Here is a 19,913-nt window from a genome sequence, read left to right as displayed (position 1 = left end):
TATTCCTGGGACTCTTTCAAGCCACTTTCTTCAGCAATGAATGGGACATTAGATTATGCAAAAGAAATTACAGATTCAGACTGTGGACTTTAAATAATTATAACTAGGCTCAAACATAACTTTATTATTCAAAGTAGGAATCATTGCCATCAATACATTTTTGCCAACAAGAAACAAGTGTGTTCATTCCTATAGTGTAAAAATTCATGCTTTGGGATCAAACTCTTAGAAAACAATTTATATGTCCTTTGGTTGTGGGAGCATTTTTCACTGTAAAAAGTTGTTATGTTACTTGAAAAACTGGCAATTGGTAGTCAAGAAATCATATGAATGCGTGGAGGCAGAACTCCATAGCCCAGTTTGTTCAACTTTTGAAGCTTTGGTTGTATGACATACAGTCCAGTGTTGTCCTTAGGAATGGGCTCTTTCTGAAAGTTGATCAGTGCAGGCTACAAGCCTTGCAGTTTTCCATGTGTCTCATCAATTCACTGAGCACATGTCTCAGATGTAACAACTTCACCAGGATTCAGTGTGTCATGGATCAGACTGGCAGCAGACCACCTAGTAACCAGGACCACTTTTTGGTACAAGTTTGACTTTAGGAATTGCTTTGGAACATCTTCTCAGCCCAACCACTGAGCTGGTTGTTGGCAGTTGTCATATATAATCCATTTTTTGTCTCACATCACAATCCAGTTGAAAAATGGTTCATCGTTACTGTGAAGAATAGTAGAGGCCAACAATTCAAAACAACAAATTGTTTTTTATTTTCCATCAGCCCACAAGGAACCCACTTACCAAGCTTTTTCACCTTTCCAATTTGCTTCAAGTGCCAGAAAAATCATAAATAGTCCACACTCAGTTTTTGGCAGATTCTCCTGTAGTTTTTAAGAGGATCAGTTTTGATGATGCTCTGAGGTGGTCACTGCCAACTTCTGATGGCCCACCACTGTTCTCCACTTCAAGGTGCCCATTCTCCTTTGCAAACCTGCTTCAAACACCATTGCACCTTATGCCTTCTTAGCTGTTCCTGGGCCAAATGCTTTGTGAATGTTGCAAATTGACTCTGCTTCTGTATGACCCATTTTGAACTCAAATAAGAAAATCATTTAAGGCCTACCAAGGTAATTCAGAAGATGACCTGAACCCCTGTTTTCTGGAACCCATATAAAGGCAGAGGAGAGACCCTACTCCACAAAGTTGTCCTCTAACTGCCACAAGTGCACCATGGTCCGTGCATGTACACACACACACAAAAAAAGAAAAACACAAATCAAAATTTTAAAATCACTCAAATTTTCTTTTTGTCTAACATCATTTCCACAGTATAAAAAAATCTAAAATTAACAGCAAGTAATAAGTCATTAGCAAAAAACATACAGTAAGAAATGTGCAATAAAATCAAATATAGAATAACCACATTTATTAAGAACATATTCCAGTATCAAATGGCAAATTTCAACATTGCAAAACTACAATTAATTTTACACCAACCGAATACTTGTTTAAGTGGCTCACAGTTTACAAGAGTATTCCCATCTTTTCTTAAACCAGTCCTGAAAGAGACTCTTGAAAAGTATGTATTTTTAATGTGCTCATTTTACAGATGAAAAAACAATCAACAGAGCAAATACACAGAAGCTGTGAAAAATCATAGAGTAAACAGGCGACCAACTCTGTCCACTCCAAGTCTTCTGTCTCCTTATAATCTGCCATCCTGTCATCTCTGTGTAGCAGTCATTATTTACCTGCACATGATGACCTAATCCTACTTTTAATCTATCTGTTTACCATCTCTATCTGTCTACAAAGACTTTCCAGAAAGATACTAAAAATAACATCAAATACCAGAAACAGAATTGAGCGTGTTTCACATAGATTTCCACTCCCTTTTCAGTGGTCTCAGAGTTCTAGGCCAGGATCTAGATACGCAGGTTTGATGCTAACTTCTGCTTTTCCGTCTCATTTCCTCCTGGAAGTGTTGTGCCACCTTCCCAGTGCATCTAGGGCTGTCAGGCCTAAGGGCCATGGACAGCTTAGTTTTGTTTCTGAGACAACTAGCTGTGTTGCCTAGGCTGGGGTCTAACTCACGGGCTCAAGCAGTCCTCTTGTTTCAGCCTCCCAGGTAGTTGGGACTGTAACTGTGTGCCACTGGGCCCAGTTAAAACTCTTCAGTAGCAGCCAAACCACCTTTATGTTAGGAAAACCATAGCATACAGAGGATGCATTCTATCAATAGTATTGAATAAATAAATGAATAAACAAAACATATTGTAAAAATAGCTGCATCGAGATCATTTAACATAGATGTCTTAATCATTTCCCACCACCGACATAAAATTAAGAAAATAGTACTTTTTAAAACTTTTTCTTTCTTCTTACAAAGTTCATACATGCATACAATGAAATACAATCTTATCTACTTGCCATTTTTCCACCTCCATCTCCCTCCATATTCCCCCCAACATATCCCTCCTCTCAACTTCATGTCTTTTTTTGTTGTTGTCTTGTTAGGGTTTTTTTTTTTTTTTTAATAACCTAAGTCCAGTTAGTACTGTACCTATGTGCACTGGTGTGTAGCCATCCACTGGAGCATGGGAATCCCCATCACCATCACCAAGGCTCACGGAACTTTGAGGAAAAGGAAACAGAAAGAATATAAGAACCAGAAGATGGGGAGGGGTGCTATGAAATGCTGTCTTCTGGACAGGACATGACTATCACACTCAAGACCTGCACAAATAGTAATTTTAAAAAAACCTTTGAAATTAAAAATAAATGTCACTCAGTGACCAGAGATGTGAACAATTCCTGAAGGAAAGTCAGCAGGTGCAATTGGATTGAGAAACAATATGGAAATAGTCCACAACCAAAAAACACCAGATGATGTGGCAGAGCCAGGGGCTGTTACAGGCGTGGCTCCAAGCAGACAGACAGATAGGGGATCAAAGCAAGCAGTGATCAGCTTGGGCAGGCTGAGCCTCTGCTCCTTCACTAGAGGAGCAAGTGCAGATACTGATGGCAAGAGAGCGTGCCAATACCCAAGGCAGCTGATGGCTGCAGAGGGACAGGGAAGCTGGGTGTGGTAGCACACACCTGTAATCCTAGCATTTGGGAGGCTGAGTCAGAATTGTGAATTGAAGGCCAGCCTCAGCTACGTATTGAGACCCTATCTCAAAACAACCACCACACTAAGACCCCAGTGGGAAGAGACAGTGACACCTACAGGCATCAGTTCCATTGTTCTCCAAAGAGCCACAAACCACAAGTTCCAAATACTGACATGAGTCTTAAGTGGAAAGATGCCAACTATTTAAGGGAAATTGACCCTGTGAAGAAAACATTAGATTTGAAACCATGAAAATGAATGTAAAACTCAATTTATACAGTGTAGAAATATTTATTGAGCACTTTATGTACAGCAGTACCGAGAAGAAAATTAAGAATGGAAAATTTGGTATAGATGAAATTAGAAAACAAGTTAATAAAATTTGTTATGTAAATTATATAAAAATAAAGGCATGGATCTAAGATTCTAGACCATCCTAGCATTGCATAGGCAGAGGGAAGGAGAGCTGTAAGAAGGTAATAGTTACTAATTAGCTTGGACTTTGATGAAGATGTAGATTTTAAAGTATATTGAAACTAACAGGATATTAATATGGTAATATTCTTTAGAGAGAGCACATTGTGTACTTGGATCAGATATGAAATGTGTTATTACATGATATTTTATGGGTATCACCTGTTAATGTTTTACTGTCATATTTTCTAGTTTTTCTCCCTGACTTTTGGGAGGTTTTTTTGGGAGGTAGCTTAAGTGTATATTTGAGTTTGTTGAAAGAGTGGCAGGAGATGGAAATTGATACTGTGAATGAAACTGACGTGGCAAATGGTGAAATTATAGCATCTTTCATCCTTTTTTCTCCACTTCTCAAACTTGCCCTGGTTATTGTCCCCTGCATGGCTTTTAAGCTGTGATATACCTTTTCTGTTCGTCTTAATTTTAAAGTTCCTAGCAAAGAGTCAAAGGCCGGCATTTCAGTTGTTGCTCATGATAGGAGTTTTCTTCCATTTATAAACCTCATTTTTTGCAGTGCTGAGACTGGAATCCATGGCCTGGTGCATGCTAGGCAAGCTCTTACCTCTGAGCTACATTCCCAGCCCAGAGGTGCCCTTTCAAAACTGGAATGATTTTCCCATGTAATAATGAGTAAAGAAATGCTTCATAAAATATTATGGTTTTCTCAATGTCCTCATGCTATCTTATGATCTTGTTTGGCATGAACTTTTGCTAGTAAAGTCTTCAGAGACTGCAAACAGTTTTTTGTCCTTGATAATCTCTAAAGACCTAGAACTGAAATTAAAAAATGTTTCCTATCTTTCTAGTTTTGAATTATGAATACATAATGACTATTTATAGTGAAACCTGTTCAGAGTCAAATGTATTTTGTTCTTCATAAAATATAAAAGTAATTACAATTTGTTATTTGTCCTTTGGTATATCTTGAAGGAAAGGGGGATAAGAGAAAGGCAAACAGTTCTCTCCCTAGAATCCTTAAAACTAAAATTTATTAATAAATATTTCCTGGAAGAAGTCTAGATGTGTGATTTATTTAAGAAAACCTGTTTACCCTCATCACTGACAAAAGAAAAAGCAGACTTTAAAATGGTGTTGCTATCAGACTGGGAATGTTTTCTTTCTTTCTTCTTCCTCCTCCTCCTCCCCTGCCCACCCTCCCTTTTTAAATGTCACAGAGTTGGAGATTGAACACAGGACCTTACATATGCTAGGCAAGTGCTCTACCACTTTGACTGACGATATTCTGAAATGATGTGGAGACAAAGAAAATGGCATTCATGGGCTGGAGAGATGGTTCAGCAGTTAAGAGCACTGTCTGCTCTTGCAGTGGACCCAGGTTCGATTCCCAGCACCCACATGGCAACTAACGACTGTCCATAACTCCAGTTCCAGGGGATCTGATACCTTCTGCTGACCTCCGTGGGCACTGCACTACACAGGTTCACTTACACACATGCAGGCAATACACTCATATACATAAAATAAAAATAATAAATAAAATATTTTTTAAAAAAAGAAAATGGCACTCATATGAATAGTGACTGAGGGGGTTACACCCTTTAAGGGATTCTTAGGTTCAGCTGAGGAGACAGCTTCAATACAGTTGCCACAAACCAAATCAGATGCAGCATCCCTAGCCAGGAAATGTTTTTTTAGAAACTCTTTAACCACGAAGAATAAATAAGTGCAATCTTTCTCCCTCTTCCTTTTTGAGACAGTCATTTTCCTTATGCATCCCAAATGACCTTAGACATCTGATGTAGCCAGGATGGCCTCACCCTTGAGATTCTGCTGCCTCTGTCTCTAGAGTGTGGGAATTACTGATGTGCATCATCACATCCAGTCAGTCTCTTCTAAAATCACATTTTGGGAAAATACGTTGAAAGCTCTTGTTGTACATATACTTTTTCAGTCTGAGTATTTATTTAACAAATATCTACAAAGATGTATGTGTCTGTAGATAAGTAGGTTCACTGAAGCTTTATTCCCATAGTAAATAATCAGTGATGATCTAAATGCTCGAGAGTTGCTGGGACTATATCCGTGTTCTTAAAAAAACTGTGTAGTTTGTAGTATAGGTATGTCTAGAACAATATCAAAAAGAATTCTCTAAAAATAATTTTTATTATTTTTATTTTATGTGTATGAGCATATTGCCTGCATGTATGTAAGTGTAACTGTGTTGTGCAGTGCCCACGAAGGTCAGAAGAAGGCGTCGAAGCCCATGGAACTGGAGTAACAGACAGTTGTTAGCCACCATGTGGGCACTGGGAATCAAACCTGGGTCCTCTGCAAGAGCAGTCAGTGCTCTTAACCACTGAGCCATCTCTCCAGCTGCATAAAAATAATGTTTAATTCTGAGTGATGATTTCCATCCCTCTCTTACTTCTCTTTCCTCCCTTTTTTCCTTCTTCTCTTTCTTCCGTCTTTCCTTTCCTCTGTCCTTCCTTCCCTCTTCTGTCTTGCTTTTCTTTCTTTCCTTCTTTCTTTTGAGATGGAGTCTCACTGTGTTGTCTAAGCTAGCCTAAACTCTTGGGCTTAAGTAATTCTTCAACTTCTTGGTACTACAGGTGGTGCTATAGGTGCACCTTACTATGCCCACCTGGGTGATGATTTTCTTTTTAATATTTTAAACCAAGAATCTCATTTTTAGCTGTTATCATATATTTATATAAATGCTTATTTTATGGAAATTATAATCAAAGAAGTGTATTTCAATGCAAACTGCTTATATACCAATTATGTATTTTAAGAGCTTATTACCTTTAAAAAGGCCTCATCTTGAACTTCTTTCACATATTTTAATGAAATTGTATATATTTTGTAAACTACTAAGAACCATCTAACATCAACATTTGAAGCATTCATATTGAAATGTTCAAGTCATCAAAACCATTCTCAGATCATTTTCCCATGTATATTATTATTTAATTTCTTGTTTCTAATGAAAGTTTCATTAAGTTTAAGTCTACCAAAAGTGTTTAAAAAGCTAATGCAAGATTTCGTTAATTACCTGAATTAAACTGGGGGGTTGGAGAAGTTGGAAGAAATATGCCACAGAAACTGTGGCTGTGACAGTTGAGGGAGACACATAGCCATGTCTGTGTCTGGCTCTCGAGGCTTTTGTTAGGTTCTGGGTAGGTTATGGGATGGCATCGTTATTGCTTAAGGGAGCTATTTTTAAATGTTTACCATTTAGTCTCTCTCTTCCCCTTAGTAACATGTGACAACATAACTGGTTTTTAATATCATACCATTTCTGATAGTTTTACTGCTCCATTGGTTCAGAAAATGTAAAACAAATCTTTAGAGGAACATTGAAAAATTGCAAGTCAAACTATTTGCTCAGCCAAATAGAAATCAGTTAAGGAATAGCCATAGGAATTGTGCTTGTTACCTGCTGTTTCATATTAGCTGTGTTTCTTATTGTCCTTACACGTTGATGGGGGAGGGTGTTAACCCCAGAGGAAGGACCCCATGTCTTGCAGAACGGTACCATTTAGGGCATTGTGTAGAGTTCTGGTCTTGCCCCCCCCCCGGGAATGTGATACCTTGTAAGGCACTTTCCTTGTCTGAAATGAACAGGTGAAAAGAGATCTCTTAGGTCCTTCTCCACTGAAAGCATTCTTAAAATGCATGTGATTTACATTTTAATATTTATGATAATAAGGGTTCTGATTATTTTGTTTTGTCTTTCAGTTTATATCTGTTTAAACTAGGGATTGCACCCCAGATCCAGGATTTGCTGGGAAAAGTGGATTTCACAGGTACTCTTTGTTTTTATGCTATTTTTAAATTTTTTTATTTATTTTATTTTTGTATGTATATGAGTGTTTTGCCTGCATGTATATAAGTGCACCCCATGTCATACAATGCCTGTGGAGGGCATTAGATCCCCTGGAACTGGATGGTTGTGAGTGCTGGGAACTGAACCCAGGTTCTCTGTGAGAGTAGCCAGTGCTCATAACTACTGAGCGATCTCTCCAGCCCCTCTCTTTCTACGCTTTTGCAATTGTAACTAAGAAAATGTGTCAGTGATTTATTATTTCATTTGATGTTTTTGGCTCCCTTTCTTTCTCTATACTAATAAGAAGAGAAAACTTGCTATCTTGGTCTCTTTTTCTATGACTATGACAAATACCCTGAGGAAAGCAAACTTAAGGGGGAAAGGGTTTATTTTGGCTCACAGTTCAAGATACAGTCCATCATGGTGGGGAAGTCAAGGCACCAGGAGCTTAAAGAAGCTGGTCACCATATATCCAGTCAGAAGAGAGCAGTGAATGCATGTTTCTGCTCAGTTTCCTTTCTCCATTTACACAGTCCAGGATCCCTGCCAGAATGGTGCCACACACAGTGGGCAGGACTTCCCACCTCAGTTAATGTAATCAGGATAATTTCCCACAGGCATGCCCAGAGGTCCATCTTCCAAGTGATTCTAGATTCTGTTAAGTTGGCAACACTGTCATACTTTCCTGCCTTGCTTATGCTTGCCTGAGTTCCCCTTTCCCATGTTTATGAAATGAGAAACTCGGGCAGATTCTTCCTCAGGTTTTGTTCGGAAATGGCTCCATTCTTCCTGAAGAAGATCCTTCTCTGTATGAACGTGATCATTCCTGCTTCCATCTCACCAAAGCTCCCTTTGATTTCTGTTTTCTGTTGTTCTTTCAGAGGAGGAAATCAGTAATATGAGGAAAGAGCTCGAGAAGTATGGAATACAGATGCCATCTTTCAGCAAGATAGGTGGTATTCTAGCCAATGAACTGTCTGTAGATGAAGCTGCATGTAAGTCTCTGTAGAATTCACACTTGACATTGGCCTGCAACTTGCCCATGTGTATTTGCTGATTTCAATACCATGAAATAGGATATTTAGAAAATACTCTGTAGAATTCACACTTGACATTGGCCTGCAACTTGCCCATGTGTATTTGCTGATTTCAATATCATGAAATAGGATATTTAGAAAATACTTCAAGAACCCTGAAAGTTTCTTCTTTGTTCCATATATAGTTCTTTGAGGCTGTTAGAACATAACCAAATAATTGAGTTTTTTACTTTAAATATCCACTTGTGCAGTATGAATGTAGGGTTGGGATTTCTTACCCACTTTCCCACATTTATGTTGGGATTTTGTCTGACTTGAGTTTACATGGTTCTAGTACATGCTATCACCATAAGTTCATATGAATAACTGACCAGCTATTTAGGAAACTCTGTTTACTTGTAGCTATCTACCACCTCTGGCTCTTACAGGCTTTCTGCACCCCCCACCCCCGCCACAATGACCCCTGAGACTTAAGAGGAAGAAGATTGATATAGGTGTCCAATTCATGGATAAGCACTCCACAGCCTCTCATTGTCTGCATGTTAGCCAGTTGTAAGTTTCTGTGTTAATCACCATCTGCTGCATAAGGCAGCTTCTCTGGTGAGAGTTGAGAGAGGCATTAATCTATGGGTATAACTAATATTGCAAGTTTATGGGTATCTCTTAGAACTGACTTGTTTCTTTAAAACCAGGTTATCCCAAGCAAGAATCTAAGACTGACTCTATACTCTAATGGATGACATAGCACTTGTTTCATTTTAGCACCTGAATAAATAGATATGTTACTTAACAGATTCTATGATCAAAACCAGACAGATGAGCTTGTGGTGAGATCATCAGGCATTTCATGATATATCCAAGGCCTCTTCTCATTGGTGGTTTTGTTTGGTTTGGTTTTTGTGTGTGCACCAGCATGTGCAGAGCATGCACGAATGTGTGCATTGCATGTGGAGGCCAGTGATCAACCTCAGCTGTTGTCCCTCGGGAGCTGTCCAGCTAGTTTTTTGAGACAGGGTCTTTCACTTGGACCTGGGGCTAGCTAATTCTGTTAGGCTGGCTGGCCAGGCAACCCTAGGGATCTACCTGTCTCCACTTCCCCAGTGCTGGGATTATTAGCACAGGCCACCAAGTCCAACTTTTTACATGAGTACTGGGGTTGAACTCAGATTCTCATGCTTACTTGGTAGGCACTTTACCAGCTGAGTTCTCTCCCTAGTCCTGATCTGTCTTTTTGTATGTGTATTTACTAGAAACCAAGTGAGACAGTTAAAACTGCTTGAGTTCCTGGGGTCCCAATGCTGTTCATTGTCTTTTGCTGATAAACATGTCTTCTTTACTTTTCAGTACATGCTGCAGTCATCGCCATTAATGAAGCAATTGAGAAAGGAGTGGCAGAGCAGACCATTATAACACTAAAAAACCCAAATGCAGTTTTAACTTTCGTGGATGACAGCCTTGCACAGGCGTATCAGAAAGAACTCTGGGAAGCTAAAAAGAAAAAAGAGGAAAATGCAAGACTGAAGGTACTTAGTTTAAGTAATCCATGTAGTATTAGCGATGGGTATGATTACTAGTTTGAAAAATCATTAATGTTAACAGCGATCATGTGTAGATCAACTGATGGTTTCTATAGCATAAGCAGTTGATTTGGAGTCAATGTAAGGGTTAGAAGAAGACTCTAAATTATACAACACAGTTAGGTTTTCTCTTATGAAGGATTGAACATTATGTCATCAACTTACTAACCCAGGGTAGTAGTTGAAGATCAGTCCCTATATATCCTCAGACTCCATGTCAGCCATATGACCTTTGAAATTATGGGTAGAAGTTAATAATTCAATGTGGAAAAGGTCGGAGAGTAAGCTTTTGAATCTAGCTCCACGTTTTCCCCGTGGTTATCACATCTTATTTTCTCACCAAGACAGCCTGTTTCTGATCCTAATTCTAAACCTTCCCACTTCCTGATCAGTCTTTATTGCCAATCTTGTTTACACTGAGACTTCTATTCAGCATCAACTTTTCTCCCCTCATACTCTAAGTTCCATTCCTCTGTCTGATGTCTTTTCCTCACCCAGTGGCTCCCACAGGCCTCTATCATAGTAGCCTCACCAGCCCTGACAGTCTCTGCTCCCCTGCTCCCCTGGCTTGTGTGTGTGTGTGTGTGTGTGTGTGTGTGTGTGTGTGTGTGTGTGTGTGTGTGTTGGCAGCCAAGGTTTTCAGCTATGATCTTCCAGAGTCTCCTCTTCCTCCTCCCTCCTCTGTTGGAATTCTTTCCACATCTGACAGGATCCTTTTCTGTTCTTCCTCCACTGAGTTCATCTACTTGTTGAAGAAATGGGCTGCTAGCTCTGTCAGGCCCTCTCATGTCAACCTCACTACTGCTTCTGCAAATGTTTTCATCTGTGTTCCGAGGGCCTCATACCCCACCACAACCACCTTCCCTCATCACACTCATGCCCTACCTGACCTCTGATTTGGAATGACCGCCGTCTTGCCAGAACTCTTTATGGCCCCTCTGTCCTGCTCCTAGCTGGATTCCACTGCCTTTCCCTGCCAGCTGAAATCCCTCTCTTGCCTGCAGGTTCACTACACTGGCCCCGCTGCTGTCCCTCCCAGCCTTTCACAGGACTTTGCAGCACCTTCCTCCTAGGTCTGCCTGATTCCTGTCATTCTCCAAGCCAACCCCTCTCAAAACTTGAGACAGCAGAACTGATGTTTAATTCAAATCTGATGTCACTGTACCAAAAAGCTCTCCTGATTCTTTTCTGCCTACTGAATTAAGTTCAGGTCCTCAGCTTGGCTTTCAGAGCCCTCCATGAAACACAGCTGATTATACTATCTCTTTGGTTAACCATAGACATACCTTTGTGACTTATGTGACCAAACCCTGCTACCCACAGCCCACAGCTTCATCCTGTACTTTGTCTCTACTCTGTTCCCCCTCCGGGCTTTCCTCAGTTACCACCTTGGTTTAAAATGTTCTTTCCAATTGAGTTTGAGTGTATTTCTCTTATAGACTGTAATCTCTTCTATGATATTCATTGTGTTCTTGATTTTATTAGATTGACTCAAACTAAATTTCCAGTATTTCACTGGTTTTTGTCTATAAAAATGGCTATCTTGTCTAATGTTTTCATATTAGAAACTTAGCCTTGTCCACAGAGTCACTGGGTTTGCCGTTCATCTTTGCAGTCCTTGCTTGGTGTAGCTCCCCCCCACCCCCCAGAGCCTTGCCAGAGCAGGTATCCCACAGACGCTTGAATGCATATGAAAGTGAGCAAGTTACTTTTATTATTATTTGCATTTGCGTGTCATGCTTTGGAAACATTTTGTTGAAGCTTGGGAATCAGTGAAGGCTTCGTTTTGCAGAACAGCTGTGTTTCAGAAGAGGAAAGAGATGCCTATGAAGAACTGCTGACCCAGGCGGAAATCCAGGGCACTGTCAACGCGGTCAATAGTAAGTGGTGGGCTAGCAAAGGAAACGGATGCTCTTATAATGTGTAAACTCTCTTTGCCAGAATCCTTGCAAAACTCTCTATTTGTGTACATGCAAAAAATGCCTGATGTAATGGAAGATCTACTAGCTGTCAGTGTTGCTCTTAATTGTGGTGCAACATCTGACAGTTTCCCACTGAGTCTTCTTTGCTGATTTGCTCCTTGTTCTGGTCTGCCTTCGATGGCTGTGACAAAACACTCTGACCAATACCAACTTGGGGAGGAAAGGGTTTATATTTGGCTTACATCTCCTGGGTCACAGTTTAGGGAGCCCAAGTTCAGAATTCAGGGCAGGAACCTGGAGGCAGGAGCTGAAGCACAGGCCATGGAGGAACTCTGCTTACTGGCTTGTTCACCTGGCCCATGCTCAGCCTGCTTTCTTATACAATACAGAGAACAACCTGCCCACAGTGTGCTGGGCCCTCTTACATCACTCAAAAATCAAGAAAATACTCCACAGACATGGCCACAGGTCAGTCCAATGGAGGAAATTCCCCAATTGAGGCATCCCTCTAGGCATGTCAAGTTGACAACTAAAGTTATCCAACACATTCCTGGTCCACACAAAGTATGTCAAAGTATCCTTTGATCCTGCCTTCTTGTTTCATCATAGATGTGGTACATGTCATGTTTAATCTATCCCTTATGGGACTGACACTCATTTAACAAAAGATCATGACTTAACAATTCTGGTTTCTTTTTTTCTCCTGATTGTGTGATGGTGTTCTACTGAGGCGTGGCAGCATATGCTTTTAATCCCAGCACCCAGGAGGCAAAGGCAGGCAGATCTCTGTGAGTTCAAGGCCAGCCTGGTCTACATAGTGAATTCCAGGCCAGCTGGGTCTACAGGGAGACCCTGTCTCAAAAAGACCAAAAAACAACAGCAAAAGATACTGTTGACCCTTCTGTTTTTTATTCCTTCACAGTCTTTAGTCCACAGTTTGTAAGAATTGTTTTCACAGCTTCTATAGCTTTGCTGCCAGCAGAATGAGACTATTGGCAGCTAAATGAAGTTCATGACAGAAGACTGGTCCTAGATTCCTGAGCCTATGTCAAGTCACATAGTTCAGTTATAGTCTAATTCCTCTCTATACCCTGTTCAGCCTGCAATACAGGCTTTTCCCCATAAAAGATCACTGGGCCCATAATAAAGCACATGAACCTTGGCTGAATTTAAACTTAGAATTTCCACTAAATATGGTAGCCCTAAACCTAGCTTTCTGTATCACTGCTTGAGCAGGTTGGGAATGTTACTTATTCCTTTGAACACTCAAAGAAATGCATGCCTGCAGGTCTTCAAGGTCTCCTGAGTTGTTGGATGGCCTCGTCCTGAGGTATTCCAACAGCAGTCAAGGGCACCAACATAGATAAATTAATATCAGCATCCAGCAGCTGATAATCTGGGTTTGAGAATTTGCCTCACACATGAAACACAGGAGGGCTCACTGGTGACTCTTCTAAGTCAACACCTTACAATTTGGGATACACATTCATGTTCTTTTATTGCTGTAAAACTTTGAGCCTTGTGGGTGAATAATACATGATATCCAAATTCAGGTTTTTCTTTGTGAAGGCTGAGACTTTCATTATGCCTGACAGAAATGAATTACAGGAGGAAATTAATATTGTCAGTGAGACAACATCTGAGGTCCACAAACTTAGGGAGGAAATGGTTCCATAGCCTTTACCATCCTTTATTTTGAAATGTTTATAACCACTAAAATGGCCTTTTTCATGTTAAATAAAATGCTATGTAAATAAATACTTAAATACCAATGACCTAATTTCCTGACCACAAATTTAATGTCAAATTGGCTGTGCTCTATTTTCCATTTTTAAGTAAAAGACAGTGGGTGATTTGTACTCCAGTATAATCTGAAATTGATGGGAATGCTGCAGTGTTTGGTGACTTGGTTCTTCTGAAGCCTTGATCGCTTCCCTTTGGAAAATGTACAGTCCAGCAGAACTCAGAGTATTCTAATCAGTGACAGGACAGTGAGACATTTGTGTGCTTTAAAATCTGCAATACAGGCTTTTCCCCATCCTTGTTTGTCATTATATTAAAACGTTGAAGCGTTTGCATTCATTGCAGCCTTTGTAATGGCCTATCTGGCAGCATTGTGGTTATGTCAATGGATCTGTCCTCAGACTTCAGCATTGCTCAAACTGCAGTCACTTACTTTGAGGCTTGTAGTGTGCCTTCCATTCACTGCATAGTATATTCTATTAAGATCAAGGCTAGGGATTTGTTAAATGCAGTGTGCAATACAGAAGAAACATGGGATCTTTAGAGGGGATTGTTTTGTCAAAATAAAAAGGGTTTTTTAAACTTTTAAAAAAACTTTATTGAGAATTTCATACATGCATATAAGGTGTTTTAATCAAATCCATGCCCACTCCCTCCCCTCCAACACCTCCCATATCTCCCCATCACTTTTTTTCTGATAACTTCATGTTCATTCTTCCTTCCTTCCTTCCATCCTTAAATGGGGCTTTTTGCTACTGTTAACATTCCCCTGTCTGAAGAGGTAACCCTAAAATCTTTTAGGGATTAGATGAGAGTTCCCAAATACTCCAACAGCTATCAAAGTGCCTGAAAACAAATCCCGAGTCCATCACTCTAGAGTCCAGCCTTGGCAGACAAAAGAAAAATGAGGAGGAGCCCAATAGAGGGATGCTTTTGGAAGCTCTTGTCAAGAAATCCCAATGGACTCTCATATGAACATTGAAATTTGCCCTGTTCTGACTTTTTTCTAGTTCCCTGTCTAGAACTTGTAATGCTAATTACTCTTGCCTTTACTTTTCCTTTACATCTCCTATTCATAATTCAAGGACTTTCTTCTCCCCTTAGGGACAAAAGTTATGCAATTTGGGAGCCTTTTAGATAGACCCACTGAAGGGGTACCCCAATAGCCTCACCCTGTGTCCCTGTTCAGTATGGAAGAAGCCAGAACGGTCTGCATCCTGATTCCCTATCTGCAATTTGGGTAACCTCTTCAGAGGTTGCTGTGATAAGAATGGGAGGTAAGAACTGGCTAGGCAGTTAGGGTAAAAAAGACCCCAAAGAAAAATAGCCCGTTTCTTGGCCAGAAGTCAAAATGTCCTTGGACCACTTAGCAACATACTCTATTCCAAAGGCCAAAAATGTCAAAATAAAAAGTTTTAAGAGTATTTTAAGGACATGATACCTGGTAATATTTAGCATCTAGTCATACAAACCAACACAGTAAAGTTCCCAGAGGTGAAGCATCATCCCAGATGCAGCTGAAAGGCTTTGGATAAGTACTAGCCAAAACAGCAAGCACCATAGTCACCAACCTTCCTTTCTGGAATTCTTTCATTTGTTAAGTGAATTCTAAAGATAGAAAAGAAGTGTTTGGGCTCTGAGGATCCTTTGTGCTGTGTGTTTTCTAGGGGATGGCTAAAGAGTTCCATTAGTCATGTGTCCTACTATGAAATGATATCGCAGCAGAAAGTTCCAGGGAAGCTCCTTGAGGGATAAATTGTCATCTTGTCAAAAAGGGTTAGAGTAGTCTTAGCTGCAGTCTGGTCATGTCATTAGGCAGATAGACAAGTGCTTGAAAAGCTCTTAGGAACCTTTGTGTCTATTGTTCCTGGTACCCACATGCCTTTCTGAGAAGGCAAACCTTGCAGGCTCTGTCTGGTTTTCTCTTGCCTGGGGACAGCTCATCTTTCAAGCCATGTTAGGTCAGCAGTTCAACTTTTGTGCTTTAAAAACAATGCTGAATCCAAGCACCTTTTCCTTCATTACTAAATCTCTTTGTAACCTGAATGTTGCAACCAGTGGAGAGATTACAGAGTTTAGGATTGTATCAGGTAGTGGAAACAACAATGTACCAAGTGCTACAATGAATTTACCACAAATTCTTTCACTGAGGGGTACAGCATCAGGGTAGGGCTTGTTTCTGGTCTTCCTGTAGCTTAACAATTTCCCTGGTGAGGCAACACTAACCCACAAGGAACAGCAGAGAACAGACTGCTAGAGAATAGTATGGCCCAGCTTTACCTAGCAGTGGGGATTCACAAGCTGGGAAATCCTCAAGACTGAAGTAGTTTGAAGACATCGTGGGTGAGGTAGAACCAGAGCTAGGTACTTTGCTCAGTAAGTAAATTATTTGCCATGTAAGTGTAAGGACCTGTGTTCCAATCTCCAGAACCACAAAAGCTGGATGCTGTAGCTCATGGCTATAATCCCAGTGCTCCTATGAGACAGGAGACTCCCCAGAAGTTGTGGGCCAGCTAGCCTGGCATACACAGCAGTGAACAACAAAGAGACCCACAAAAAAAAGGTAGAAGGTGAGGACTGATACCAGAGATTGTCCTCTGAGCTCCATGTGCACACAGTGACACACATGTGCCCCCCCCCCACATATACATACATATATACACACACAAGAAAGGCTGTTGTCAGGGTATCATACTAGGCAGTAATGATCCCTTAACTCAAGCTCCATCAAAGCTGTGGTTCTTTTAGGGACAAGCCCCAGGCATTTGGCTGACTTAAATCTCTGAGCTGATTTCCCAAAGCTTTGCCCACCTCCACTGCAGCTTTGTGGAGTTTCTGGAAAGTGGCAGCTCACATTGGAACCTTTGAGAGGAAGGGCTGTCTAGGCGGGGCATCAAAGGAAAGCAGACATTCTAACCCAATATGAACCTTTCCCAGGGCTGGCTGCAGTGGACCACATCAATGAGGTCATTCGGAAAGGTGATCCCGAGAACACACTGCTTGCGCTGAAGAAACCAGAGGCCCAGCTTCCAGCTGTCTATACCTTTGCTGCTGCTATGTATCAGAATGAACTCTTCAACCTCCAGAAACAGAACACCATGGTGAGACATAACTGTATGTGTGTGTTCATACTGAGTCCCAGAAAGAAGGAAGGCTACTGAGAGAAGGGGAAAGTGGAGTGAGAGTCTTCAACTGGTACAGAGCCTCAGCCTCACTGACCCACCAATGCCAATCCCAAGGTTTCCTTCCTCTTTAACTTGTGCTTTTAATCCACACAAAAATGCTAAAGGCATAATTTGGAAATTCAGGGGTCGTGTACACAAATACACATAGAAACAACTTGTTCCTAATCTCTCTCTCTCTCTCTCTCTCTCTCTCTCTCTCTTTGTGTGTGTGTGTGTGTGTGTGTGTGTGTGTGTGTGTGTGTGTGTGTTTAAGAATTTGGGATATGGGGCTGGGGAGGTGGCTCAGCAATCCTCTTGCAGAGGACCCGTGTATGGTTGCCAGCCCACGTCAGGCAGCTCCAATCACCTGTAGCTGCAGCTCCAGGGGGATCCAATGCTGCTGTCCTCTGAGAGCACCTGCACTCTCAATCACATACTCACACACAGACACATACACATATACATAATTAAAAATAAAATAAATCTCAACCAGGCATGGTGGCACATGTCTTTAATCCTAGAACTCAGGAGGTGTGAGGTTAAGTAAGGCCAGCCTGGTCTGCAAAGTGAGTACCAGGCTAGCTGGAGCTACAGGGAGACCCTGTCTCCAAATAAATAAATGAATAAATAAATAAATATTTTAAAGGAATTTTGGATAACTTTAACTGTAGTGAAATGTTCTCTAAATTTGTATTTCTAGAAATACGCTACTAAGCATTAGTAGCAGAGCTTTGACTTTGGCAAATTTATGATCCTTACTATGCTAAAAGTACTAAACAGAAAGTTTCATAAAAGGTTACATAAGATCATGTTTACCCTTTCCTCAAACTGTGAGCAGCATGGGGGAACAGAATAAGAAGTAGCAGAATCAGAGCCAAGAATGCCTTATGTAGAAAAGCTAGCATTTCAGAGGTAGGGAAGGATTGCTTAGGAAATGGAATCCCTTTGGGTGTTAACTGGTGTTCAAAAAATTTAGTTTAGTACATACATCTCTCAGAATCAATTTCCACTAGTTTAGATGTTTGCCTAGCTTGCATGAGACCTTGTTCAATCCCTAGCACCATCAGCCTCCCAAAAAAATAAAAATAAAAAGTAATGAAAGTAAGTTAAATGTACAAGTAATTTCAAAATCAAAGTTCTAAGGAAATGTAGAACATAGAAAGCTGCTGATTGGGTTTTAAAAAGCTATAACCAGACTCCTCTACCAAAGAAAGGAGTGAAGCCAAAAGAATAGCCAACTCGGAAAATGAAGACTATACAGATGACAAACAAAAACCATCAGCCTCAACCAGGTAAATAACTGTAAATGAAAGCAAAGCACACTTATTTTTAAAAATTAGATTAGTAGGTGTTAAACATATTTGCCTGGGTGTTAGTATAAATTTGAGGCAGCTGGAGTCTCTTAAAAAGCTGGTAGGGAAAGTTGTACAGCCTTCTGGGAGAAAAGTGTGTCTCAAAGGCTCCTAATTCAGACCACTGCATTCTGGAAATTGAACTGGAAGGATGCAAATCAGGAAGCTTTAGCCACAGGGATGTTTCACAGCATGTTTGTGATGCTGAAAAAGAAAACAATCTTAACTACATGCTTAATTAATATCAATTGTAGATTACATAGTCTGTGGTACTTTCCTGTGCTAGGGATACTGTGCAACCAGTAAAAATGACAGTATAAGGAATAACGAGGCCTGGTGAGATAGCTCAGTGGGTAAAGGCATTTGCCACCCAGCCTGAGGACCTGAGTTTCATCCCTGGGACCTACATGGTGGAAGGAGAGAACCAACTCCCACAAGTTGTCCTTTGATCTCCACGCACATATTGTGGCATATGTGTGCCCCTATACCTACATAAATAAATGAATGCAAAATTTTTTTTAATTAAATAACTAATGATCAGAACAGAGTGTCCACATTCAGTAGAAAAACCAAAACCCGAGGCCGAGATGTACTGCATTATAGTATAGGTTACAAGGCTGGAGAGATGCTCAGAGAACCTGGAATTGGTTCCCAGGACTCACATGGTAGCTAACAACCAATTCCAGGGGATCTGACCTCTTCTGGCCTTCGTGAGCATTACATGCACACAGTATATTTACATACTTGTAGACAAAAACACTCATATGTGAAAATTTTTAAAAATTAAAATATATATAATATATGCTACATTAAAAAGAAAGTCAGTTAAAATTAACAACACTTCTATAAATCTAAGGGTAGATTAAAAATAAGAGAATATAGCCTTATTAAAGGTTTGGGTTAAAGATTTATTTATTCTTATCTATAAAGACCTTAACACCCCACACACACACAAGCATTTTCTACATAGAAAGATAGTATTTTGCAATAAGGGAAAAGCAGATTATTTTCTTACATTCTGTTAGGCTTTCATCGTTTTCCCTCACTTCTCATGGATTTGAAGCCAGACTTCAAGCTCTGTCATATATCAAAGTCAACCCATGCCACAACCCTGCCTGTTTTTTCATTTTTGCCTTTTTTATTAGAACCTACTTCAGATATTTGTGAACAGTTCATTGGAAGAAGCAGAGGAAGTAATTAAACATTGCTTCCATTTGGCTGTTGGAATTTTCTAGTCTTATGCCTTCCTCATGTGGTAAACTTATAGTTAATGTGTAATAATGAATAAAACATTCCCTATGATTACCACAATTTCCTATTTGCTGTAGAAACTTTATTACTCTGATACCAGTCTGTTGTGAAATTTATGTGGTGATCCAGAAAACTATAAAGATGCATTTTAATATGAATATGTTATTATACATATAACATAAAGAATGAATATTAGCTTTTATTTTTAGTAATTCTTTTTCTGGCTCTTTCCTTCAATATAATAAAAGAACTATCCTTTTTTGAAGTTGCCCAAAATGATATAAAAAATGATTAAACATAAGAAAATACTGAAAGGAAGGATGCTCTGAAAACTAAGATATAATTTTTAAATAATCTAAATAAAATATCGTAAGTTACATAAATGTGGAGATTCCTGCTTTATAATTTACCTTCAATTTCATCAAAAATCTAAACCTTATAATACATTTTGAAGTTTCTACCCAATTAAAAAAAAATTTTATGTATAAGTGCTTCAT

General features: G+C 39.9%; 1 protein-coding gene across 1 annotated transcript in view; it reads left to right on the top strand.

Moving 5' to 3' along the window:
• Iqgap2 (IQ motif containing GTPase activating protein 2) overlaps window positions 1-19,913 on the top strand; it is a 325,046-nt gene that overhangs the window by 166,983 nt on the left and 138,150 nt on the right. Inside the window, exons 6-10 of the mRNA XM_008855997.2 lie at window positions 7,283-7,350; window positions 8,252-8,365; window positions 9,752-9,930; window positions 11,777-11,864; window positions 16,587-16,750. Of these exons, the coding sequence (XP_008854219.1) occupies window positions 7,283-7,350; window positions 8,252-8,365; window positions 9,752-9,930; window positions 11,777-11,864; window positions 16,587-16,750 (613 nt within the window). The remainder of the gene's footprint in view (window positions 1-7,282; window positions 7,351-8,251; window positions 8,366-9,751; window positions 9,931-11,776; window positions 11,865-16,586; window positions 16,751-19,913) is intronic.

The sequence above is a fragment of the Nannospalax galili genome, unplaced genomic scaffold, assembly GCF_000622305.1.
Source record: "Nannospalax galili isolate Female #2095 unplaced genomic scaffold, S.galili_v1.0 scaffold907, whole genome shotgun sequence".
In the NCBI taxonomy this organism is placed as follows: Eukaryota; Metazoa; Chordata; class Mammalia; order Rodentia; family Spalacidae; genus Nannospalax; species Nannospalax galili.
This window is presented reverse-complemented; position numbering and strand designations above follow the sequence as displayed.